Genomic DNA, 27891 nt, shown 5'->3' with positions numbered 1-27891 from the left:
ATTTGCCGCAGGATTCAGGAGTTGGTTTTATTATCGTTGGAGTTTTTTCCGATTCGCGATTTACAATAATGTTTTTCAGAATATTGTGTGTGTATTTATTCGTCACGACTCAAACCTTATGTCGTGATGATACGGAGGTGAAATCAGAAGAAGACGTTGGAGTTAAATATGCGAACCGGTGTGAGGTATGCAAAATTTTAGCTACCGAACTGCAAGGAAGGCTCGAAGAGACCGGCAAAGTACACGATGTCATTGAAATTGGATACTCCCTTGACGACGTGCAACCTAAGAAGAAGACTAAATACCAGAAATCGGAACTAAGACTGATTGAATCATTGGAGGGAGTTTGTGACAAGATTTTGGAATATAACATTCACAAAGAGCGTCAGGATAGTACCAGATTCGCTAAAGGTATGAGTCAAACATTCAAGACTTTACACGGGTTGGTCGACAAAGGAGTGAAAGTGGACCTAGGAATTCCATTTGAGTTGTGGGATAAGCCTTCCGCTGAGATAACACACATGAAAACACAGTGTGAAAGTCTTTTGGAGGAGAATGAAGGAGCAGTTGAAGATTGGTATTGGAATCATCAAGGAGAGGTTGATCTGACCAAGCACTTGTGTACACGACATGCCCTCCAGGGAACTGATGACTCATGCTTGAATGAAAAGTTGACCACTGCTAAGGGGGAGAGAAGCAAGACGGAACTATGAGATTAAGCATTCTTTTAGGAAATAAAGTACAAGAACAATTTATATTTATTTAGCAGTCTGTGTTGATGAACTATGTGATAACATGGAGGCATTTGTATTATCATATCTAGTTTTAGTAAGTTCTCTTAATTAGTGGATAAGTGAAATAAGTGAAACAATTTTTAGGTCACCTCAAACTGAATGCCATAGTTTTTACTCAATACTTGTAATAGTTGCATATTATTGTACTGTATTGCATTGTGTGGGTGGAGCTATGTCATTGGTTGACAGGAATCAACTTTGAATGCTTTGGAAAGTTTGAATCAACCTTACTTGTATAACATAGACATTATGACCACAATTTTGTAAACCCAAGTTTCAATCTTTACATGTAATAATGATAATTTTGTACTGTTTTTATTTTTAACTTATAATAATAAACAAAGCAGATTCAAAATAAAAAATCATTTTTTATATGATCTGTAATAAAGGAAACACGAATAAAAGTTTAAAATATTAGGAAACAACATTTTATTCTTTTAAATAAATTCCTAGTTGTTTATCATTTAAAATCTTAGTAGACCTAATGTTAAATCCAATGCAGGGTGCAGCTCCCTGACAAATGAAAAGTGTTAAGATATTATTGCCATTTTATTTCATTATTATAATATAAGATGTAAGGATCAAATTCAAACAGCAAGTCAATCGCTGGGTTGGAGCGGTGCCTTGCTTGCTCAGCACTATGTGTGACTGTGTAATCTGTTTTTTCGGTGGGATACACGCCCACTGTCGGAACCGGGATCTGCAGCCCCGATAATGATAATGACGGATATCCATATTGTTTTGAATTTAGTTAGCTTTGCACTTTATCATATACTTACTCTCATTTCAAGAAATATCGAAGTTATTCATAATGGCAGGGTGTTATTATGTTGCACGAAAAATAAAACAAAAGAATCATTAATAAGCACCTTTTTAATCGACTGTCAAAAAGTGTCACCTAAATATATAAATAAAATTAATATCTCAACTCTATATTTTGCACCAGTTATCTTACACAATGGTATTTAAGGTGCTAACAACATGCAGCCATCCTGCAATCGTATTGGGGCGAGAAGGGAACTAAATTTACTTAACAAGACAAATAAATAGCTATAGATTTAGGTTTTTTTTTTATACGAATCACATAATATCAAATACATTCGCTCTTGTACTCAACGCGCATACAAAATTTAAACGTCGTAATTTATGCTATAATTAATGTGTGGACACGTTTGGGCCGGACGCACGTGCGCCGCGTTGTAACCTCGTTGTGCTAGTGGCGGCGCCGGGAGCCTAGAGGTAGGGGCTGGTGTCCTGGTACTCGTCGTCGCTGTCGTCTGAGCCGTCGTCCGTCAGCTGGCGCTGTGCGGCCGCTTCCGAGTCGTCAGTACGTTCAGAGCCCGATGCATCTGTCGAAAAATACACACATAAGTTGCTTGCCTTCGTGAACCTAGCTTTTGTCATCATAAAATTGTTTAAGTTTTAATTAATTGCAGCCGTCTGTATAAAATAATATGTTGTTGATTTCTAAAACTTTATTTTTTGAATGTTTCAATTGATCGCGTTAATAATATTTCTTCGCTTTATTTATGTGTAGGAAAACACACAAACTAATCAAATTACAAATAAGAGCACACAAATATTAAATCCATGCAACAATTCAACTCAACAAATTGTCTAGTAAATAAATAGTCGTAATCGCGTTAGATTTGTTAACTCGTTACGAGTATAATTTTCAAGCATCTACATTATACATAACAAGTGCATACTATGTTTTTACTAAAATAGTGTCAATCTAAACTACACACTCAAATAGAAGCTCGCAAATGAAAAAAAGGTGTGAACTGAACAGCCTAACACCAACAAAGTTGCCCACAGAGATGCTCTGATTGATTGATCGTGTAACGATTAACTAATCGAGACATTGTCGATTTTGTGAATCGAGAATTTTTAAAGGAAAATAAATGTTAAATTGCAATTAATGCTGTTCAGAAAGTAGATATTATATTAATATCTGAGCATTTCTGTAGGTCCTGTCGGTATACTATGTACTGTGAGGTGACAGTATCTAATACAAGCGGTGCAATAATTACCCAGTTACCTGCTTGCGGCTCGTACAGCGTCTCGTAGCGCCGGGACTTAGGCGGGGGCGGGGATACTGAACTCCTGCTACGAAACCGAAAATGTTGATATTAGAATTATGTAAAAAAAAACAATTTAATAGGACAAGAAAATTGATTTATACTATTTATATCCAAATTTTAGTGAATAATTTTATATAACGCTAAAGGATTTCATAAAATAACTAAATGTGCACGAGTTTAACCGGCTGAACTGGTGGATATGAAATTTTTGACAAATGACTGGCCAATCGTTCAAAGATTTGATGATACTGCAATTTTTACCTGTGTACAGGTGAATGTGAGTCTCCATTCTCGCTGGGTGGCGGCGAGCCTCGTGGCGAGGGCGGCTGGCTGAGCGCCTGCATGAGGCGCCCCTTGGACTCGTTCCAGATGTTGGACAGGCGTCCGTCGGGCCCGAACAGTAGTAAGAACGCGTCGATCAGCTCTCGAGACTTCTCTTCCCATTTCGTTAGGATGTCCACTCGCTTCTCGCCTATGTTTGTCATTACCTGAAAGGGGGGAGTCGGGTTATTGTATTGTGTCATCATCTACCTAGCCTTTCCCAACTATGCCTAGGCTTCCGATGGCATATTGGTATGATATAATTTGTTGTTTCATGCCCTTTTAGGGCTACAAATAGAGAAATTTAAAAACAATTGTTAAGCTTAGAACTGGGTGTGTCACGGTTTCTTTATGAACATTACTCATTCATCATCAGACCATTCCTTCTACTAAACGACATTTCTATTGCAAGGCCAGTAACACTATAATTATATCAATATCCATTTACAGTGAAAGAACTACAACAGCTTTAACACCAAAATTAGCCACAGAACCTTGATAAAGTTCATGAACTTTCTAACATTTATTCATATTACTATATTTACAAAAAAAGTTCGTTGAATCGGCAACAGGTCGCGTTTGTTGGCAAGCAAGGTCAGAACCACTCTATCTATGTTTACAGAAAACGCTGCCGACGTGGAGTTTTTTATACGATAATAGAAGGTTAAATGTCTCGAACTTGTAATCGCTATTTATATGTCACTGTTGTTACCTAACTCGGGATATATCAGAATCCGGTATTTGTTAAAGGGGAGAAAAAATTGTTGCTAAAATAACAAACTTGGCATAGTGAGGTGAGATACCTTGTTGAGAGATAGAGATGTTTAAGAATGGGGGAAAAAGATGGTGAATGAATCTTAATCAGTTTGTAACTTGTCTTAAAATGGTCTATGCCCTGATCACGTATTATTCATGCCATCTCGCTAATGGGTGTGTACCCAGCAGTAGCACATTAATAACGATAAAAGAACATTGAATCCTTAGCCAAGGATAGTACAGTATTGTTTTCCCATTCCATAGTTCATTACCAATAAAATATAGTTCACAATTCTCACCTTCTTCCCCTTCTCTTTAAGGTCATCCATTTTGTTTTGCAGTCGGAACTTCTTCTCGTTGAGGAAGCCGACATTGAGCTCCTTCGCGGAGTATCCGCGCGCGAGGTTGCGTCGCACGTAGATGTCGTAGTCGCGGACTATCCGCGCCACTATGTCCGATGTGGAGACGCCTGGAATAAAAGGGGAGCCAGTAAGATATTGTCTGGGAAACAAGTCATATTCTATTTGTTGTGTGTCATGAATCATGACAGTGGTTAAAATAATAAGTAATATGATTTGGAATGCGAGTTTATAATTTCTTGATACGTTAACTTTGTAGGTACTGAGATCTGGCTGAGTACGGATATAATTTTTTCTCCGGTTGTAAAAAGGCGTTCCCTCGGGAGGTCAATGTCTCAATAACTTATCAAGCGTTAGTGTGAATGATTGATTCATTTATTGCCTATGCGCTTATTTAAAAGTGTGATAAAGGAGATTGGGCAAGAATGTATGAAGTTTGGTCCAAATATCCACCACGAACGAGACCTAAATAATTAAATACTCCACTTAATTTAGAGTAACTTTTACTAAGAAAGTTAAAAAAAAAACAATGCCAAAAAAAAGTTATAGCCAAAAATGTATGTGTCCACTTCCATTTCCGCACTTTATCTAAAACTAAGATGAGTAAGACACATTTGCATATAAACAGCCCATATTTTTTTGCCCGATGGATGTACGAATCACTAACCAATTGAGGCGCTAGAAGTGCCTGAATATACTCAGCGGTTCCTGGATCTCAGAAAGTTCGAAGTAACTGGTGGGGTCTTCTCTATAATAATGAACAATTCTATTTTGTCAGAAGTTACAGAAAGTACGAAAATCGAACATCACGAAAAGTAATTGAAAAAATGAAATAGAAGAAATCTATAAAATGTTTTATTTGATTTTGCTATAACTTTTTTCTGGCATTATATTTTTTTTTACTTTCATAACAAAAAATGTTCTATATTTAACGGGCTATCTAGCCATATAGGTCTCGTTCGTGGTGGACATTTGGACCGGAATCGCCCATTGTCCTTTAATATTCAGTGGCGATTTGTAGGCACCTACTGTGGAAAATACTAAAACAACTCCAAAATACTCAGGTAAAATGAGAAACATTATCTAATGCTGTGTCTTATTATAATTTAAACCGGTCTCAACAAAATGCAATTTGCGTCACAACTCACAGGTGTTAAAGGATATGCAGATTGCTATCGTATTTCATATCAAATTTAATTAAAAAAATAGATACTAACAAAAAAACAGTAGGTATGTTATTCCATACCTAAAGTGAATATCTATTTAGACCGGGTTTATTGTTACACATACATTATCCTCAAGTATTACGTCAAAGCTTTTTTAGTCGCAACTATCCTGTTGCTTTTATACATGTATTTCCCCGATGTTTATCGTATTTACATAATGTTTATACTTTGTTTTGATACATACTAAGTTCTTTAAGAAAAGCTAGCTGGGTGTGATTTTCACTCACTACCTAAGAGAATTAATTTAGGAGTCCTAAGAAAAACTTTGATGTTTAATCTAACTTCACACACAGCCAGGACCAGGCTTCGCAAGCCAACAGGCATACAGTTTAGACCCAACAGTCAAAACCTAAAAAACAAAACACTGCTAGGCTCGCGCGAAGGATTAAGGCGCAAAATTCGAAACAGAAGAATTATCTCATGACGTGAACACATTGTTTTGAACCTCAGGAAAGATTTTAGAACATTATATAATAAAACAGTGAAATGTCAAAATGTTTTATACCTTCTGTCCTCTGTGTGGCCACGAACATGTCTTTGGCCTTGATGAGCGCGTACGTGTCCTCGCAGTCCTCGGTCGTGTAGGGGATGTCGTCGTGCGCCACGAAGTCGATCTTGTGCTTCTCCAGGAACTCCTCGTCGTACTCCCACGGCGCGTCCATTACCACCTGCAAACGAACAAACAATAAACAAATTAATTTTTGGAAACAACTGAAGTTATAAAAGGAATAAAGTAAGGTAAGAGAACAAAGTTTGGAGTCAGGGACTGTTTTGTAGACCCCTGGGCAGAGGTCCAAGGACTGTTTTTTAGAGCCCTGGGCAGAGGTCCAAAGTGCTTAGTAAAGACTAGGCTCTTTGGACGCTTGCCCAGGGTGCCATGACAATAAGAGTCTCCATTTTGCATATCAAGGGGTACTTATTGGGATATAAATACGTCAATGACAAAGGACAATGGGCAGATTGGTATACCCCACCAATAGCAATGTCATATATATCATTGGATAGGCCTTTTTATGTAGAAAAACATTTACTATGACAGCTTTGCTGAAATGTTTGTCCGTTCTGAGATATAGATCAAAAACTGTGCAAAAGTTAGAACCAAGTAATCTATTCATAACTCAAGTTTTTAAAAGAAAATCTAAGTACTACTAAGTGTTAGTCTTGTAAGTACTACCTGTTGTGCCCGTTAGGGCCCATAACTGTTATTGTTATTTAACATTTCAACTTTTTACTGTACCAACTGGATACTGGGCGTAGTGAGAAACCGCACCAATAGCAAAGTCATATATATATCGTTGGACAGGTCTTTTTAATTGGAACAATATTTACTATGACAGCTTTGTTCTATTACACTTAGTAGTACTTAGATTTTCTTTTAAAAACTTGAGTTATGAATAGATTACTTTGTTCTAACTTTTGCACAGTTTTTGATCTATATCTCAGAACGGACAAACAATAGAACAAAGCTGCCATAGTAAATGTTGTTCCAGTTAAAAAGACCTATCTAACGATATCTATGACTTTGTTATTGGTGCGGTTTTTCACTACGCCCAAAATCCAGTTGATACAATAAAAGGTTGAAATGATACATAATAGTAACAATTATGGACCCTAACGGGCACAGCAGGTAGCACTTACAAGACTTACACTTAGTAGTACTTAGATTTTCCTTTAAAGACTTGAGTTATCAATAGATTACTTAGTTCTAACTTTTGCACAGTTTTTGATCTATATCTCAGAACGGACAAACATTTCAACAAAGCTATCATAGTAAATATTGTTCTACATAAAAAGACCTATCCAATGATATATATGACATTCCTATTGGTGGGGTATACCAGGTCCCATATATTTGTGCCCATTGTCCTTTCATGCAGGTACTCTGGGTATCCTACAACTTTAAACAAGCGTCAATGTATCCCATGGTACCTAATTTGAGTCAATTTATCAGTTTAGCAGTTTGAACGTGTAACAATGTTGGTACCAAATGTCATTTACATCATTGTAGATAACAATGTATAGTGATAATACTGTAGTTTTCTCAATTAGGTACCTAACTTAAAAAAAATATTGTGGTTACGTACAAAAACATAAGTAAAATAACGTTTATGAAATTAAAAAAAAAACTAGTGTTGAAGGTTTTCATAGTCATAAAGCGTCGGGTGTCAAAGAGCACCCAATTAGCATTTACGGAAGTCATTCGACTCCTGTGGAACTGAAACGACTGTCTGAAATTAACGCTTACTCATGGTTTAACACACCAATAAACTTCTTAATGACGCAAACAGTTCTATTAGCAGATATTCGCTTCCATGTTTTGGTTATAGCTGACAGACCGCAAAAACCCCAACCGTTTTTGTGAGCATTTTTTGCTCTGGCAATAAAGCGCAAGGATGGCGCCCGCCGCAAAAACTACAGTTGTGTAAATAAGTTAGAAATAGCACAGACTGTCATTTCTATAGAGTACCCTTTCATCATACAGTAATATGACTGTCGAAATGTGTTACATAACGGTAACTATTACTGTAATGCCATAGAATTTCAGTTCGTTTTCTAGCGTTACTAAACTTCAGTTGTTTCTCAATTCAATGTCGTTTAAATTAGCTTTGACAATGAAAACGTATTATAAAAAGAATTGGTTACCTTCGAATGCAACAAAAAATTCAACTAGTTATGAAATAATATAGTCGGATGTGAATCTACGTATATTTCTCACTGTTTTATTAAAATTTTAATCAGGTCTAATTATTCAAAAAAAGTTTAGATGCAGCAATATTTTGTCTAAATTAACATAATAAATTATTTTTCTATTTAAAAATAGCATTTATTAATTTGTTCTATATTAACAAAACGAATGGAAGAAAATATGTAGTTTTGGTTAATTCCCAGTCACATTGAGAGGCAATCTCTCAAATGACGTCCGTGTACCCTTGCTGTGGGTCAAATGTTCTTAATTAAACGTGATCGAAGCGTACATTATCTTAATAAATCTTTAACTTTTTTTCTCCTTCAAGAATAAACTCGGAAGAAAAAATAACAGGTTTTCTGTTACTTACTGAAACCTGTATGACGTATATGCAAATGTACATTTTTAATATTCCTTGTTCCTAGGTCATTTACAGACAGAATCTATTTAATCATCTTTGAAGTATAAACTGGTCTGTAATCTTGTCATTTTCAATTTGGCACGGCATGGCAAAGATATTTAAATAACTAATTTATACAATTACCTCTACATAATTAGAAGAAAATCGGATTAAAACAAATTACTGGCAAAAATGAACTTGATAAAAACTCAATTAGTTGAACTACGCTACGAGTCATGAACATCATGAATCTCATTATACGAATAAAACCTAAGAAGCGTCTTCCCCAATTATCACGTGCAAGATAATAATAGACAGCCGCATACGACAATAGAATTGTTCTCGACGTAACAAAAAAATTTTAAGCTTCAATTTTCCGCATATTTTTTTATCTTTTCAACGTTCAGATGCACAATGACAAAAATTTGACCTGGCCTCATATGATGGCGTATATAAATGTGACTTGGGGGTCAACTATGACATACGTTTTAAATGAACCGTATAAAATATTAACCGTTAGCAGAAACGTGGTAAAGATTAATTATATCTAACTCATAATATAGTGAGTGCATGGCCAAGCAAAATTGAACTCTAAAACATTGTTGTGTTTAGATGACAGTTCTAAAATTTCAACGCAAAGTATAAACAAATGAAAACATCGGGTTCTGAGAACAGGGGCTGAGGACGTAGAGGTCACAGATATGATTGAGAGCAATGATGATCAATGACATCACTTCGTTGAATTGACTCAAAGGCTAAGCGCCATCAGCGGACACGTGAACCGAGGAGACTGCATATTGTGAAACGTGCGGGAGTTCAATACTCCTGATTTACTCGTAAATATTTGTGGCTTTTTATCCGTTTTTTTATATTTTATGGCAACGTGTCTTAAGCCATTATGTAGTAGTCTAGTCATAGGTAGGCGTTACAGGAGCAGGCTACCCTTTTATAGAAGTTCCGGGCGTAGTGCCATCGTAGTTCGGTTATCGGCTGTATGAGTTGCAAGGTATATGGGACAATGTCACCATCATTTTTGGTACCGGTTTCTAGTTAACTGTGACGTTATAATATAGCCCTAAGCAGTTCTGTCGGTGGAACTCTCACATACATGAGATTCAAACGATACTTATTATTCAATGGGTGTTCTTTAATGGCCTGTCAATCAGTTAGAATAGGAGGCTCCTATTATAGCAAGCGGTTGTAAAGCTACAAAGGGATACCATATACAGTGAGTCAGAAGTTGGCATTACCTCATCGACGTATCTGCAATGTCTGACAGCCTCATATCTCTCGTCCTCCGTCATGACTGTGCGGCCCTTACGACTGTGTGTTAGACTGTCACTGCAAACTGGAACAGAACAAATAAACTTATATTACTCATCAGGGTTTCATGCTTACTATAGTTGCTTATAATAAACCCAATATCAGTTTATAAATATAAAAGGACCACGTCAATAATTTACGCGGATCATGTGATGTCCATGTTTAATTCATTTGTTTGTAGGTCTGTAACACAAGCGACATTGCATGGCCCGGTGACTGACTCAGCTTCGACAGATAAAAAATAATCACGGTATGAATCGTGTGATACTTGATGATTGCTGAACTTTATGCCCATAATAATGTGTGATTCCAAGAACAGACCCAATTAAAAATATAACAAGGTTAAGGTTGCGAATGACAGTTCAATTACCTAAATATTACGCATGCCATTAGCTCGTTCTTAATGAGGCGTAGAATTGATTACACTAATCTGTCACACATGTTGAATATGTCTATTCTTGTACTCATACCTACAACAGTATCGCGAAATGCTAAGGATTTTATTTGTTTATTATCAGCATCGCATTGTTTACGCTTTACACGTGCGTAATCGGTTGGTCATTTATGTATCGTTCGACAAATCTACCAATGGAGTAATTTTATTCTTATCTTGATGCAGATTGTGGAGCCGGCAATATGCCAGATTCGCGCCTTGTGGTTTACGTCAAAAATAAGATTGCCGGTCGCGATTTCAAGTTAGATTACGTAATAATTACAATAACATTACGTGGCATTGTTCAAACATTTCAATACTTCCTGAAGTAACATGCGTCCATGCGTGTCGTATAACTGATATCCTAAAATGTAGGTGATGCGATTGTTTTGCTCCAAGCGACATTGAATTTAGGAATGAGGTGAATGCTCCCATTGTGATAATCAATCTATTGTATTCAGGTGCTCAGCTAATGGCTATTTAATTTCAAGAATACAAGTCCAAGGACGAACTATTTGTACTGAAACGTACTAAGAACACAAAGCTGGCCATTAATGTTTAATCGGAACGCGGTCAGGTAGTTACGGTAACAACACAATTATTTTTTACGTCGTTATTGTAGCCTGTGGTGTGATGGCGTGACAATATGTATTGTATATGTTTATATGCTGATACATCGTTGTTCATACTGGTCACGAAAATTCCCCAAGCACGTTTAGTCACGGGTGGTTCTTTAAACATCGATATCATAATGAAATTGTGAGTTAAAATTGGAGTAGACAATCTTTTAGAACAACATCCTATTACGAGGGAGATATAAGTAAACTGGCGTTACGCACCAAAGTCGTACGATGCACGGACTCAATGAGTCAGGCGTGGCCATCAGGCCATGTTGATGCAATCAAGTACATAGAGCAATAAAGATAAGGTTGCACTCACCACCAACGATTAGGTAGACGTTTGGGAAGACTGTCTTTGCTTGCTGCAGTTGCCTGGCGTGGCCTTGGTGGAACATGTCGTAGATGCCGTCTGAGTAGACGCGCACCTTGCGGTGTGCTGTGCCGGCGGCGGCGGCCGCGCGGGGGATGCGTCCGTAGTGACATCGTTCCCGTTCCGCTATCGCTTCTGGGTCTGTACTGTATGGTGCTGCATGCCTTAGTGACTGTAACAAAAATACAAATCATTATAGAAGCTAAAAATATACATTCGTTTAGATCAAATCCTATGGGGTGAACGCTCTTTATTAACAAAGTTGTTGGTAGTAGGAACATCGCCCATATAGAGTACAATACAAAGAATGCAAATTACGAGATTCGCTGAACAATATTAATGCGAGCTGCATTCATATTAGCCAATTGTATTCAATACTGAGTGCATGTTTGAATGCTCAAAGCAACCTAGGTACACTTAAGATAAAATGATATAAGGTCATTTAAATTAAAATTATTACCAATAATAACAGTTATACGCCTACCTATTCAATTTAAGGAATATAGAAATACAATGGAGCTAATTTCGATTTAAAAAATAGATATTTAGAAACAGATTTATTTTCTTTAGAAGTTAATATTTCACATGAAGTAATTAATTAAGTGCGGGTAAATGATAATTAGCAGATTATGTAGTATTGTTGAGACGTCAAGGTTCAAACGGCGCTGGGTGTCAGTGGCGACCGATAGTGAAGTGGCGTGATGTGACGTAGCGAGTGCCCGGCGTAGATTAGCTCGCGATTCATGGCTAATTATCTAAAGGCGCGTGAGCATGTCCGCTAGTGTTACTATCAGCGGATATCACTTATACACTGATTACAACAATGTCATTTTGTTTATAATTATTTTTTGCAAAAAAGAGTGAGAATTGAGATGTAAATGGTTCAAACGACATTCCAAAAGTTTTTTTTTGCATGACTGTATTAATTTTCAATCAATAGATATTTTTTACCAATATCTACTGAATATAATCCCATAAACTAAGCATTCCAATTGACCAATACTGTAATTCCAAAAAATAAGACTTTTTATATTTTTACGACATTTTAAACAAGGAACAATATTCAACAAATATTTTACTATCCCTAAGTAACCGACAATGTTTTGGCCAAAGCTTTCTACAAACGGTGCGTGAGGTTATAAAGGATCAATACGGATGGCTTTCACACGTAAGTTAACAACACCCTCATACATATAAATTCAATACCATGAAACTAAAACATTACATAAAACTGTAAGCGAACTCTTTGACGTTTTCAGTACCTATCAATTTGAAAACTATTATGGAAGCTGTAACGATTTCAAAAGGGTGGGAATGTAAGACAATAGTAGAAAGTCTATCTGCAAGAGTAGTCATATTCAAATGATTTCGTTGCATAACTTATCTCAATATTTAGAATTACTAATTTCCTAGTTCACATTACAATTACAAAAAGAGCAGACAATCATGTGATCGTAACTTTTACTTGTAAAGACACGCGTGACGCAGAAGTCACGTCGTTTCACGAAATTTGGGTCACATAACTATTCAACAAAGTATCGCACGTAATCTACGCGGCATACTGTCATAAGTGCATAATCATAGGTATTCTATTATGTCGGTATTTTGTTAATCTGCGCACGTAACAAATTCCATAAATTATAGAACATACGTTCTTAGTTTATAAGTACTACTTAACTCTCACAATCATTACGTTAAGGATTCTCATAATTTTGAAATTTTGTCGAAAGTTTGTAGGCTGACCACACCGAATTTCGTAAGAAAACAGGCCACATTTCGTAGGCTGAATTTCATGGGATAACTAGCCTCAGTTCGTAAAAGAACATGCCACATGGGATATACATATGTATAAAATGTTGCAGTATTAGCGTAAAAACCTATGCTAAAAATATTTATCGCTGGAACAGGAAATCACAGTGCCGCAAGAGGAAATATTCAACATTTATTAGTGGTTACAATTATGTATTCTTATTTTGTTTTAATTGTAGCTTAACAATTATCCAACACAATTGATTACAAATATCGCTTAGTATGTTGGAAAAAACAATCTGAGCTAAAGTGCTATTGACTAAGAAAGGCAAAAATGAAAGTGAACCTTGTAACATGTTTTCCTACTATAGTCGAAACATTCACATGTTTATAAACTTGTAAATTGTTCTATTCTACTTCCTCATTTTAGACTATTTTTGTACGTAAAAACTTTTTGAAACTAGCCCAACAATTCCAATTTTAAAACATACTACACTGGGAATGTTGCAGTCTATAAATATTATCATTTTTACAATAACATCAATTATCTGTAGCGTAATCAGAAGATCGATCACGCAAATCTCATGAATCAGCGTAATACGTAAAGGCAGCTTGAAAAACAATCAATTAATTAGATATTGGAGCGAGATAAGGCAGTGTCTGTGGTATGAAAAGCCTTGCAATCAATGTCACAAACATGTAAACTTAGAAAAAGTTAAAATTAGGCTTAAGGTCACCATAAACATAAACATCAGTTTTTCTAAAGACAATTATTGCTATTATATTTGTAAATACATAAACAGTTGCTTTAACCAAACTCGCGTTAATGTTGTTGGTTAACTTGGGCCTTTGTTAATTTTCCCGAAATAACGTAACTTTTGAAAAAAAAAGACAAGAGCAATGTCAATTTTCCGAGGCCATAAAGGCCTACTTGAAAAGGTTTAAGATTTTATTTTTTTCTAATAACAAAGCAGAATCACTTCAACTAATGGTTAAGTTGTTATTGTGCACTGTTAATTAGTGTCGTTAGAAGCATGATTTAGCTATAAAAGACTTAAATAATTATAATGATAATAAAATGTATCTATTCCACAAATAAGCTGATGTTACGTTAAGGCAATAATGCTGACCTTGTCTACTTGGTATCGACCTCGTGTAGGTATCGGAAATTAAATCGATATTCTATACATCTTTAATAATTCCCACGTGAATATCTACAAACCCCTTTCATAGCACTTTAAAATTTTATGGAAAAATACATTTAAGTTATTATTTCACGGTTAGCCAATACAATACCGCACTTAATTTTCAATTATCGTAAAAACGTGGATAACGTGAGATCGATTACGTAAATGCTCTTAAGTAAAAGCAATACTACACTCTAGACGCTGAAACAATGGCAGACTATTAAACAGTTTCATATTTCAGAGAACGTGTAAGGAAAGCGTTGGGGATACATTATTTATTTATAGTGTTGGTTTAGTTATGTTCCTAACGACAGCTTTAAATCATATTGTTGCGTCATCACGTGATGTTACAAAGTTCACTAAGTAATAAAATCGTCCAATAAATAAAATTGCTTTTTATTGATTAAAGAAACCAGCAGGTCATCGAGTTATTTGTGTACACTAGTTTTGTAACAATGTACACATTTAAGAAGTCGGACACTGGAAATATTCCTGCGTCTCAACCGGATATTTTAACTATTAAAACAAGGCCTAGTTAATAACCCAATGATAGCCCGAGAACGAGGGTCATTCTATGTGTAAATCATTTACTAAACAATAGATAAAAATAAACTGTACTGAAACAGTATGTTACAAAGATTGCTTGAAACTGAAAGACCTTTTTCATCACAAAATTTTCAGTTTTAGGCTTCGACGAGTCTTTGTAACCTATCAAAGCGGACAAAGTAAATCGATTACTAAGCTACCCAGCGTATAATTTTCTAGACCTTTGAGGCACCGTTTTTAGAGACTCAACGTAGACACAAAGCAAAGTTACTCACACATTTTGGCATTCAGGTAACGATTAACTATCGCCACAAACGCAATGATGATTGAATTCAACGCAGTTAGGAATGCAGGCGTGGGTTCCAACCGGCTCCTCCATTTTGGGAGGCGAAATATGGCGCAACACAACCAAAAAGGCGCGAAGGATCCACAATGCGGATACGAGGGTGCGAAAACGTGAAATAATTAACCACAAGTCTATTTCTGTCAGAGAAGGCCAGCTTTAAAACCCGTTTTGAAAATACAGAAAAGATCCAACCATTTACATGTGTAAAATGAAAAATGGTCACAGGATAAAGTCATTCAGAACTCGGGCTATACAACACAATCGTACGATCATCACACATTGAGATAAATGTAAATCCAGATTTACTGTTAGTAATTCTGTTACACAGGCCATTAATTCTCAGTTCCTGAAGTGAATATGAATTAGTATGAACAAATACGTAAAGTATAATTCGTTAACCTGGACAAACAACAGTAACTATTCATATTTTTCCTACGAGGTCAGGAGTAGTAGCATTTAAATATTTTTAGACTGCCGAATAATGAGTACAATGACCAATATAGTACCAGATATTCAATATAACAGTTATTCAGAAGATCTTGATAGCAAGTCCTGGATATAAACTTGACCAAGAAGTGAAAGTAGCTTTGGCCTAATTCAAAGCAGCTCGAAGTTATACCAGTCACTGTACTTGACATTTTCTGTGATAAACACTCCGCTGGAAATACCGTGGTCGGTGGAAAATTGAGATTGACGTCAATAATGCGTAAAAGATTTCTTAACCTTCGACTTAAACGACAACTGAAAACACAGGTGTTCCGCGTCGTTTGTTCGTGAACAGTTTATGACTTGATTCACAAGAATAGTGACGGCAATGGCTACAACTGCATAATGCATATACGTACGTCAGGTTATATAAGTTCTAGTTCGATCTAGTTTGACTATCACATCTTCGCACAGGAGTCGAGACAACAGCTTCATAACACTTCACTAAGACTTTCTAAAAAAATACGTCTACGTCCCATGACATCGAACTTGAACCTGGTTATTTAAAGCGTGAAGAAATCGCCTGCATGCGTTATCCAATCACAACACTTGGGAAACAGCAACCTTGGGCTACAACCAGTTCTAAACATTTTAACGCATAATGTAATTCGATTTGATACATGCGCCTAACTTAGCATGTCAGTACCAACAAGGCTCACGGCGAATGCTCTCGAAAATACCAATTGCTTAACTTGCGATTTTGTTGTTCATTTCAATGAGTTTTCGTCGGCTTACGTCACACCGGTTAATGCAAATTACCAGTGGCGAAGGGTGGTTTAATGAAATAGGGAAGCCGCAGCAAAAAATGGGGGTACTCAGGGATGGGGAGAGGTAATGGAGGTAATTTCTCAGTCCACCTTTTAGCACTGACTGAGAGACTGATAGTTTGAACATGTTTTCTCGAGGAATTCAGCAGATTATTAATATCTTTAAAACTTTATTATCTTTAGTTAGGTATATTAACTACTAGAATCTGAGAAAACTTGGCACTAGAAACAATAGGTACATTTTAAGTATTTAATTTACAACGGCCTGTTAGCCATTGATATTTATCGTAGGTATATGTTTCATAAATCCGTCAGGACGTTAGTAATTTTAATATTGACGTGATATTGGTAGTTAATTCACTCGAGCGGCGTGCCCGAGTTTTATAACACGTTTTTATTCTCAAAACTTAACCTTGAAAAACAAGTTCCTTCCTAAAGTAAATAATCTGTGGAAAACAGTCTAATGCGATAAATGCTATCCTAGTTAAGTTTTATAAGTGTGTACATTAAAAAAAAAGAACCCTGATGCAAACTGTCTACGTATCAAAATAAGTCATTTCAACGTAGGTCTCTCTATTTTCACTACACATACTATACTTGTACTGAGTTCCAGGTCACAGTGCGATCGCGGGGATTAGTAGGGAGTAATGATACTTCCAACTACTTAATCAAATTCATATACACGGTGAATACGAAAAATTATTAATTCCCAACTAGGGTCATTAAATCGCGGAGAATCTTAACACCGCGATTCAGGATTTGCATAAAAATGCACAACGCCATCTATGTTGACATAATGTAACTAAAACACTTAAACTAACATAAAATATTGTACACACACGAACTATGTTATTTCCAAATGATACACACACTAATAAATTCAATTAAGTAATACAAAGAACAAATTGTTAATGGTATTATCTAAAACAAAATAAGAACAATGAGAGTGAATTTGTCTGATTTGTTTGTTTACATATTTGGGCGCTCTAAGCGCTGTCACTCGCGCGTAGACAGATATAGCTACTCTACTCTTGACGCGTTCTTTCTCGTTCACTCGCGAGTTTTGATTGGCTGGAACCCGCTCCGTGAGCCGGCTTACCGCTCGCCCTTATGCCGCGAACATCGCGCGGCGCGGCGTGGATGACGTCACGCAAGCGTAGTTTTGTATGGAGGAGGAAGCCGCGGCTTGTTTAGTAGGAGCAAAAAGTTTCAAGTAATTTATAGACTTTTTTTTTACGGTGGTAGGCGTTTTGTTATACCTACATATTTAAATTGTGTGGTTTAAATGATTATATTAATTATACCTATACCTATATTATAACATAACTATGCTTCTTTCTTGAAATTCGAAAGGGAAGCCGATGGGAATCGGCTTATAAGGACGCCTCGCCACTGCAAATTACATGTATACAATGTGCCTCAACTTCACTTCTTTCAAGTAAAACATTCACCTGCGAAGAGATAACTAATCCCAGTAATGTTATTTGCAGTAGAAACTGTTTGTTTGGATAGTGGTGTATGACGGAGCTTTGTGTAAACTTTGTACAGGCCATACGCAAGTCTTTACGCGAATGCCAGTATTACATAAATTCAAAGCTGAGAATCATAAACGAGTCTCTCGTGTTAAACCGTGCAAATGTGTTCCGCATTAAAGCCTGGAGTCAGTAACCGTTCAAGATCAAAACACCTACGTAATGGCATGGCGGTGTATTTATAGCCAGCTCAATAACTATAATTATAGTATCAGTTCTCCATCATCAGTCAGTTACAAGGTTGTAACACTTTACTAAAGCGTCATCATGGTGTCATGACGACTACTGACTACATTTTACTACATCAAATCAACATTCAGTTTATTTGGTTTCAGTTCTTCTTCTTTTAGTTCCATGGATCTTATGGGATCACTTTTATTTAATTCGTTCTTTACCTATATTAATTCTTCTTCTTATGTTTTCTCCAGCAGTCATGGTTCTCCATTCTCTTCATTACTCTGAATAATTTGCATTAGGACATCTGATTCTTTCCAAATTCTTCTTCTTTCGTGTCGATGACGTGTCTTATAGTGTCAGCTCAATATACCGCCACAGCGAGAGCAAATGATACCTTTTATTGACCAGGTTATTTCGAATAGTTGTTAAAATCTTTATCGATTTCATAAAAGTACGGTCTTATTGTAGTCTCAAAACAGGAGGGTCTTAGTAAATCCCCGGCTCAGCCTCTACATGCCTCTACAAGCGTACTTTTTGGTCCTGGCCTACCAACAGCGCAGCTAAAACCTCTCGTTTTGAAACAACCAGGATTTAGAAAGTGTATTGTGTCGTAATTAATGGTATGTTTTTTATAACTGGCAGATAGTAATAGACGCTAATTAGACAGTCATTTGCATTCTCCGTGGAACAGGTGACAATGGACATTAATTACGTAAATTCAATGCCCCCGGTAAGTCATTAAGAATTCTACATTATTTACACGAGTTCACAGCTATAACATCGTCTAGTTTGCTTTGCGCTTATCCTCATACATGTGCGAAAATGTATGTAGAAACTTTCTATGGAGTAGACAAACAGACAACCTTCTGTGGTGCAGTGGGTAGCACTAACTTTCACTCATACTTGAACAAACAATGTAGTCTTATAGCTTGCAACTAATCTTTCACAATTTGTTTTTGCTTTTTTATGTCTCGACTAACCTCGAGCAGGTTCTACAATTTTTAGCTTTTTGTTACAGAATACTTTTATAAGTCAGGTTGATAGTTATCGATACGTTGAGCACAATAGGTTTGAACTAAACTGAACTTGGTTTGCCAGTGATTCGTAACTATTCGTAAGTAAAGAAAGCAGTGTTACGCCGGCAAAGAAGGAAACTATGTGGAATAGAGGTACTCACGGTGCGGTCCATTATTTCTGGTTTGACAAATCCATTTTTCCTGTATCCATTGAGGCTGGTCTCCAAGGTACCGTTGACATGGCCATGCCCGTTTGTGAGTGTCGTGGTTATCGTCAACGCTGACATCATCAATTATTTAATGTCTATGAACTTAACTAAAAACTTTACCGTACGCGATATAAAATATTAAAGCTATAAATTAGGAACTTGCATTATTATTTTTAATTTTATTTTCTTATTAAAAAATATCGGATTAATGAAAAAAACAGAATATTTTTTCCAAAATAATAAACTTCAAATTTGATTGAAGCTTGACAAGTTTCACGTATATTTTTTTTCAGCTAACGTACGTTTCGGGCTATGTAGTTGAGGACCGGTATTTTAAGTAAACAACGGAACACGCGAACTCCACGAAACGATACGAGTGACTAAACGATATAGTGAAGCACGGAGTCGGCGTGAGGAATGTTTCTGGTGCGGGCGCCGGGTGGGCGCGGGTGGCGCGCGGGGCGCGGGGGGCGGTCGATGCCGGGTGGCGCGACGCCGACGTGGAGGCTCGGCAGACACGCGACGCTCCACGAGTCGCTCCGAAGGGGACTTTTCAAGCCGAGACGAGCGCCGTCGCCCACGGACGCCCCAAGCAAACAACCGCAGAATGCAATCAGACCGACATAATGTCGCACTCCTGACACAGCGCTAAGTGCTCACTGTTTTATGAACCCTGCATCTGTGCAAACAACTTCCTTTCAGACCAAAATTAACACATACATATAGCTTAGCCGTAGTGGTACTTTATGGTCTAGCTGATTTTATTATTCTGTAAGGTCCCACATCTTTTATCATCAAAGTGAACCACCATGCTTCTAAAGAATGGTGCTGAAAACCAAAGTAGGTACAGAAGAATTCATGTCTTTGCATCACATGTAATTAACGTTTTAATATACATTTTATCACATCGTACGATGTTGATAACGAGTTGGTACATAAATTATAAAATGATATCAACACCAGTGTCACCAGTCCTCACAATCGCAGTGATGACACATTTTAATTTGTTAATTGGTGTGTGGCTGATGCGCGATGGTACTCTAGTTCCAATAGTTTCTGGAATGTTAATCATTACCGGAGGAATGTGTGTAATCGTTAAGAACATAGATAAAAGTTACAGGTAGGAATTCTTCTTCGAATCCTTTGCTCGTGCTACATTCTCAAATGGTAAGCGTCTAGAACTTGAACCTGTTTCTTTAGAGTTCGATAGCGATTTTGCACATTATGTGATAAAATATTTACGATATATCTACTATTAACAGTTTTTCGTTTATATACCTCTAATTTAATATGCAAAATGTAAATATGTACAATACATGTTCCATACTCCGACACGGTGTGACAGCGTCCTTGCGCTACATTTGGGCATGCCTTCTTGGTTTGTTTATCTATTTACATATCGTATTTAGCAATCCAGTAAATCGGTGTTATCCATATCTGATCGCCACTAATGAAACCAATGCAATTCTTTAAAGACAAATATTGCACTTTCGAAATTCTTCTGAACATTTGACAAACAGATGACCAGCCAAATTCTCGCATTATTTATAAATTCATCCTTCACAAAGATTAACGATTTGGCTAATTAAATTGGAAAAGTAAGAGTTGTTTAACAAGCCTTGTAATTGGTTAATCGGGAAAGAGTCATAACTTCATACGTGACTTGGATGGACAATTCACTTCCTCAATCATTTACATACTTCAGCAGTTCTAGAACATTGCATTCGAAATATATTCTTATTTTGTGGGTCTACGAGGGCAATAATAAACTCTGGTGAATGAATGAAAACTGTGTGTTCTTGTCACATGCAGTTTCTTTTTTATGTTGGCTAAATGTAGGTCAGGTATGTTTTCAGTGCTCTTTGGCATTATAAGAACGGTCTGGGTGCTAACGATCCGTCACACTGACACACCAGGAGTAATGCGATAATAGAGCCGGCTACTGAGAATATTTCATACTGGAACACGCTTAGCCAATTCGCATAACACCTATTATTATCGTTTCTTGTTTGAGTAGCCCCGAATCTTGACATTTCTCGTACAAACTAGCACGTCACATGCGCGTGCGTTCAGCCTGAGATTTCTGACGTAGCCTCCTCACCCGTTTTAAAAGTTAGCAACCTTGGAGCATGGACCTTTCAAATTCCTTTATTTCGCTGAGATGATTGACATTACTAAGATTATGTTGGCAATTTTGGTCTTGCTCGTTCATTCGGCATTACACTTTATATGCGCAATCTCTCCATTTTACGCAAGTCTCCTAAATTATGTTTTGAATTGTTAGGATTTTATTTTCAGGTGTACAACACTTCGTTATTTCTAATCATCCGCCAAGTTCGTACATTTGTACGCTTGGTAAACATGTTTGTCGATTTGTTTATTGTTTTCACAATATGGACGAAAACAAAAGCTGAAAAAATAATAGCACCTCCAAAGTCACCTTGCAAGACATAATAGATGTTGATGAATTACCTATTAAACACCTGCAGAAACCATAAGCCACTTTTCTAGTTAGTTATTTGCTTCAGTTACAAAATAAGTTTCAATGTCATTGTTATTTATTTCTTTCATTTCCCTCAATCAAAGATACTGTTCGAACACCAGCATAATGGAATTAGTCACGCTTGCTTAATCGACTGAAATCAAACTGGTAGTATTTACTTCAGCTGATAAGACTTATCGTTATTGTGACACGTGAGGTGAGATTAACGCACATTTAGCGAATACGTAGGTACTGTACTGGGGATTATCTGCGTGTTTGTAATGAGGATGTAATGGGTCCTCGTTGTAAATGGAGATTATTGAAGGCAGTGCTTTGATACTTGATATCTTTGAACCGATCAAGGAAAATCTCAACACAGTCGAAAAAAATATCTAACCTCGTTAAATTGTTCACAAATGGGTTAAGTGTACCGTTACTTGTAACGGGCTATACAATCACCAGAGCCTTAACCATCTTTGTGAGGATAAAGACTCAGGCTGCCATGCCGTCCTGTTTTGCTTAGATTTTGGTAAGGATTTACGTCTCTTTTGGGCCATTCAAAAAAGGTTTCGATACAATGTTCGACACGCTGTAGACGCTGGTATTCTTCCTTTTAAAAACAACAAGAAGCTCACGTGAGCAACTGCAGCGCATAATCAACAGAGTTAAAATAATTTTATTACGGTCTCAAAATATTTCTAAAAATACTGCAAATGAACAAAGATTTACACGAGATAATCTCACAAATATATCAACCGTTATCTATTTTTAGAATATAGTTGCCCTCACTAGACACGGCGAAGGCAACGACCGGCCCACTAACCGAGTGGTGGGCGCCAAGCGAATGTCTCCAACACTACAGCTGCGGCCTGACTTGCCAACACTGACATGATTTCATTACGATAGCTACAGCTCGAAGCCAATAATACTCCTACTTCTATACTTCGGACTGCACGTGAATTGGGAACAATACTGCAATAGTGCAACGAGAAAGCAGAAGATCGAAGATAAATGGTTGCCAGTAAAATGCGATAGTGGTTGAATCACTTTCAGCTATCGCGCTTTCGATTTGGCAAAGATATTTTGAATGTGCTGCAGAAGATTCTACGATAGTTTTAATAGAGGCGCATGAAATGGTCTCCTCGGATTTCCCAGAAACGGCCTAATCGATAATAGCAAGCAATGCGAGTGCTGCTTTGTTATACGGCAATACACTAGCGTGAAACTTGGCGCTTAAATCTGTTAAAATGTGTGTTTAATGGAATGCTGCCTGTTTGGTGTGCATGTACCGATTCAAGGCTGCATCAATTAGTTCATGGCATGCCTCACGACACGCCGCCATAACGTGATAACTGATGATAAAGCGGGAACCATTTCGTCAAGCGTGTTACGTAATTCTTATTATGATTTGATTTGCCTCTCTGCCGCTACTGATACTAACCTTCGCGCGTAGTAAGTGTACGAGAACGACGTTTTTTATACGTGATACGCAGCAGATACTTCCTGACAGGCTGTTATCAGGTCTTATCACATGATTGTGGAATTCGTAAGAGCATGCACAGGTGAACGGATATATAGTATTGTTATGCACCTGACGTAATTGTAATTTGTATGTAAAGCGACAGAATAGACTCCATTAGAGAGTGAGCGTTACGTTTCCAACTTGCCTTTTCATACAGAAATGGCTTGCAAAATCACAGAGCAACGAAAACTAGGTTGAAAAATATAGATCGGAACTTGTTCACCGTACTGAATTTGGCAATCTCCAAAGCGTGGGATTTTTAGATAAAAATAACAAAACCCAATTTGAATAAGGGACGTGTTGGTGTTCTATGAAAATTGCGGGGGCGGTGTGATTAACCATGGGCATTGGACATTTTTTATTTTTATTATTTTTTATTCTAAAAGTGTGTATTCATATTTTTCTACGTAATATACAAATAATCAATGAATATTATAAAGGTAAATAAATACAAGTACCTCTACCCCGAAAAAACTTATGTTACGAACGTGAGAAGAATGAACGCAAGGGAAACGCAGCCAGATTCTATAAAGGAACCTTCTACTTAAGCATGGTTGTTAAGTACCTGCCAGTGGCGGATTTACAAACTTGCCGCTAGTAGGCCATTCAATTTTTGCCGCCCCTAATGATTGTGAACTTAATGATATTTCTGTCAGTTACTTACTAGATTATTTTTGCAAGCCTCTATGTACCGAAGAGTTTAATGTTAACAAGTTTATATGACAGCGACTTTGAAGCGTAAAACCTCTGTAACTTTTAAACGGCTCAATCGATTTTCATCAAACATGTCTAAGAACACTCGCTCGTAAAACACCTGTAGTACAAAAAAAAAACTAAATTGAAATCGGTTCATTCGTTCGGGTGCTATGATTCAGTGGCGGCGTAGCATCGGGTGGCACCCGGGGCGGACTACCTATTGAGCACCCCCCCAAAAAAAACGACAAATGTAAATGTAAAAAAGCTTTTCTGTTCCAAAATCAATAATTTTGTACCAAAACGAGTAAAAAAAAACCGCCGTAAAGTGAAAAAGTCGCGAGCGAAGCGAGCGCGAATTTTTTTGGGTCACAAAAATACCTACCCAAACAAGAGTGGAAAAAAAGCACCGCAAAGAGTAGAAGGCGCGAGCGTAGCGAGCGCGAAATTTTTGATGTTTGGGACGCAATAACACCTAAAGAAATCAGAAATAATCACTGTCAAGTGAAAGGCGCGAGCGCAGCGAGCGCGAAATTTTTTGGGTCTTGGAACACAAAAATACTCAAACAAGTTTGAAAAAAAACCAGTGTAAAGTGAAAAAGCTGAGACCGCAGCGAGCGCGAAATTTTTCGAGTTTTGGGACACAAAAGTCTTCCACCTCATAAACAGCTTAGAAATCGTCAGTGTAGAGCGTCAGTTGTTTTTGCTACTTCGGTGCTTTAACTTTTTGTTAGATTGAGGACTCAAAAAGCGCAGAACAAACCAGGAATGATGAAAAAATCGCGAGCGAAGCGAGCGGATATTTTATTTAATTTTTATTGAAACGCTATTAGAATATTTTAAAATTCATGATCACCTAAGTACCTAAGTATATATTACAGTTTATTAATTTGCGTTAATTAATCGTTTATATATATGTATTGTGTACTCATATATACTCAATTATAAAAAAAACCTGTAAAAAAATTGCTGAATTTGCCGCCCCTCTAAATCTGCCGCTCTAGGCACTGGCCTACTTGGCCTATTGGTAAATCCGCCACTGGTACCTGCCTAATTATTTAATTAAGCTCGTAATGCTTCGTCGTATTAGTATTACGCGCGTAGGCACGGTTCCCATATGAGAAGCGCGGTCAGTAATCACGCCACGCCGCATACTTGGCGCCGAGCCCAAACTATTGATTCATTTAGCTTTCATTTTCATATGCCTGCATAATGAAAACATAGGTATTGACCACTGCTAGTAAGGGTGCATTTACACGGTGCAAGTATCTGGCGCATGTTGAGGCACATGCGCAGGGTAGGCATTTTAAAAACGTGCGGTACAGGCGGCTCGCGCATGTACCACAACCAAAATACCCACCCGCGTGCTCTTGTCACTTGCGCATGTTATCTTGCTCCAGCTACATGCACCGTGTAGACGCACCCTAAGTGACCAGTATGTCCTCCATATACATGTTTATTATTTCGCACAGTGCACCACATTGACGACATGCAATGCGATTATGTGCAATTATACAAATTATAATGTTTTCCTGGAACATTGTGTCGATAAAAGCAAGCGTGATTTTTTAAGGAAGTTGTTTATTGTACCCATTGGACTTGTACCTATGTAACTAAAATAGCCTTAATGTACCTACATTATCAACCTTTAAGGTGAATTTTGTATTTTTTATTTAGGTAGTTAAGTTTGAAACTTCAAAATTATTTAGTGTAGTTTGGTAAACCATTTTGTTATTAAATTAGCTGTTAATTTCCTTATTCTTATAAAGATATTGTTGTAAGTATTGTTCAATACAGTAAAAAGTAATATAAAAAACCTAAACAAATTAGTCATACTTGAAATTACATCAATGTAATTTCTAAGCTGTGATTACACATCAAATTAGTAGATAAATGGTTTACATGATAATGTTATTATGTCTTTGATAGCAGCAGATGCTTGATAAACTTATTTCTGAGTCAAATACTATAAATAATTCTTTAAATATCCCATTTTACTTGAAACATAAGGCCTTAATATGGGTCTTTGCATTAATTTGTTACAAAAATATATTCCAGAACACTAGTTTCTAGTGCATCTCTGCTCCAGATCTGTGGAACAAGATTATACAATTGATTGGATTACCATCAACCTGGTTCAGTCTGTGTCCACTGACTGATTATGTCATAAGGTTACTGGAACAATGAACTAAACGCTGATCCACTTAACTGTAACCACCGATTAAATATGTATAGGAACTGCACTTTCATTTGTTATGCAGTTTTCAGGGATTATCATATGTGACCTAATAATTCTTGAGAAATGTGTGTCATATGTTATGTATTATACAAAACGAATTATGATGATGAACATGACAAATAGTTTGATTAATATGAATATTTACCAGAAGTTTAGATTTGAGAATATCAGGTCTTATTACTCATACAGTTACAGCAGGCACATGATTCATCACTAGCTCTCTCAATAAAGATTTATACATACATACATAAAAATACAGTGTGAAGGTTGCTTAGAACATCTCCCGCTACACCAATTTGAACCATATTGTTTAGGAACATGGCACAAATTAGTAAATCACTTGGGTAATATAGTTACTCACCTTTCTCATACAATGCACAGTGATGATATGGCATGGAGTGCAATTTACGGTAATTTAACTCAAATGGTGTGTAACCCACCATGTTAAATCCTGTTGCATAAGCAGTATGCCACTTGTTTTGTTATTGTATGTACATTGTTTTGTGACTTTGGAATTTTGTAATAAGCATGAATCCACAAAACTGTGCATAGAGTATGGCATGCCGTATGGTACTAACCTGCAAAGCATCTGTCGGCGCCTCACTGGAGCCGCTGACTATACTGGTCTCACTGCCATTGTGCCCCTCACCACATCCAACTTCAGTTAATTTGATACTCATTTCTTCTTCGCTGCTGATCCGGGTCCTCTTGCGGGACATTATCACATTGCCCGCCGGCTTTAATGATTTGCTCTTATTTTCACACTTGACAACTTAACAATAGGGTTCACTTTTTGACAACTTTTTAAGAAGAAGGTTATTGTAATGGATCTTCCTTGAGTAACTGTTTACGACGACTGTCCAAGCGTAGAGCTCTGACAACGTGCAAGCGGCAAGCCACCTATTTGATTTACGGTTACGTCTCGCAGACTAACAAGAACTAAACTTATTAAAATTGTTACTCGGTTTCGATTTCAAGAAATCATTACACACAATGGCATCAAAGTACTGTTGGTTATTGAGTCTGCAATACAGTAATTTAGAAAAATAATTATTAGCATTTACTCCCCAACTACAGGCATGTAAATAGAGAATTTTCTATTACGACACTCGGACTTTGACAGGCCAAAACGATATTTAGAAATTGACACTGACTGCTCTGACAAATGACATCTATATCAGAGTTACCAAATAAGAAACCAGTACTCGAGAGAAGGGAAGCGACATATTTTTCGGTTATTACCTATTATAGTTTTAACAGATTTATGTCATGTAAAAAATTATGTGAAAATAATAATAATAATGACGGTTAGTTTTTAGGAGTGAGCCACTATAAACGCTAAAAAACACTATGAATGGTGCAATTTAATAGACTAGCTCGCCTTTTTATGATCAATAAAAAAGGAAACTTGAGGTGCAAAATGGACACATAGTTTTACTAATAACCATTGAGATAGGAATATACTAAGAACCTTACAAAGTACCAATCACAACGATCATAAAATATTCCCGATCAGTAAAACTTCCTCGTATTACATAGCAACACAGCTCCGAATGTAACATACAGAT

General features: G+C 36.9%; 2 protein-coding genes across 4 annotated transcripts; one reads left to right on the top strand and one right to left on the bottom strand.

Moving 5' to 3' along the window:
- The first annotated feature begins 15 nt into the window (after positions 1-15).
- LOC110370304 (protein canopy homolog 3) lies at positions 16-1866 on the top strand. The gene has a single exon (XM_021326054.3). The coding sequence runs from the start codon at positions 69-71 to the stop codon at positions 711-713; it is 645 nt and encodes a 214-aa protein (XP_021181729.3). The 5' UTR covers positions 16-68; the 3' UTR covers positions 714-1866.
- Positions 1650-27464, bottom strand: LOC126054875 (choline-phosphate cytidylyltransferase B). Of its 3 annotated transcripts, none has more exons than XM_064034640.1 (8): positions 26902-27464; positions 11322-11544; positions 9877-9974; positions 6046-6208; positions 4255-4424; positions 3140-3366; positions 2828-2903; positions 1650-2143 (listed from the first exon to the last, which is right to left on the bottom strand). In XM_064034640.1, exons 1-8 carry the CDS (start codon positions 27040-27042, stop codon positions 2087-2089), a joined length of 1155 nt encoding a protein of 384 aa, XP_063890710.1. In that variant the 5' UTR covers positions 27043-27464; the 3' UTR covers positions 1650-2086. The 3 variants fall into 3 exon arrangements, with proteins under 3 accessions (XP_063890710.1, XP_063890708.1, XP_063890709.1); XM_064034638.1 differs by having other exon boundaries at positions 2836-2903; positions 26902-27463; XM_064034639.1 differs by lacking the exon at positions 26902-27464 and adding an exon at positions 19340-19815 and having other exon boundaries at positions 2836-2903.
- Between the last annotated feature and the right edge of the window lie 427 nt (positions 27465-27891).

The sequence above is a fragment of the Helicoverpa armigera genome, chromosome 5 (assembly GCF_030705265.1).
Source record: "Helicoverpa armigera isolate CAAS_96S chromosome 5, ASM3070526v1, whole genome shotgun sequence".
Taxonomy (NCBI): domain Eukaryota; kingdom Metazoa; phylum Arthropoda; class Insecta; order Lepidoptera; family Noctuidae; genus Helicoverpa; species Helicoverpa armigera.
The sequence above is the reverse complement of the archived record's forward strand: the minus strand, read 5'-3'. Positions and strand labels throughout refer to the sequence as shown.

Excerpts from the sequence above, each read along its gene's own strand:
- LOC110370304 (XM_021326054.3), top strand. The coding sequence starts at position 69 with ATGTTTTTCAGAATATTGTGTGTGTATTTATTCGTCACGACTCAAACC.
- LOC126054875 (XM_064034638.1), bottom strand. The coding sequence starts at position 27,042 with ATGTCCCGCAAGAGGACCCGGATCAGCAGCGAAGAAGAAATGAGTATC. Across the intron at positions 11,545-26,901 it reads CGCCGACAGATGCTTTGCAG|TCACTAAGGCATGCAGCACC; the intron begins GTTAGTACCATA and ends TTTTTGTTACAG. Across the intron at positions 6,209-9,876 it reads ATTGCAGATACGTCGATGAG|GTGGTAATGGACGCGCCGTG; the intron begins GTAATGCCAACT and ends GTTCGTTTGCAG.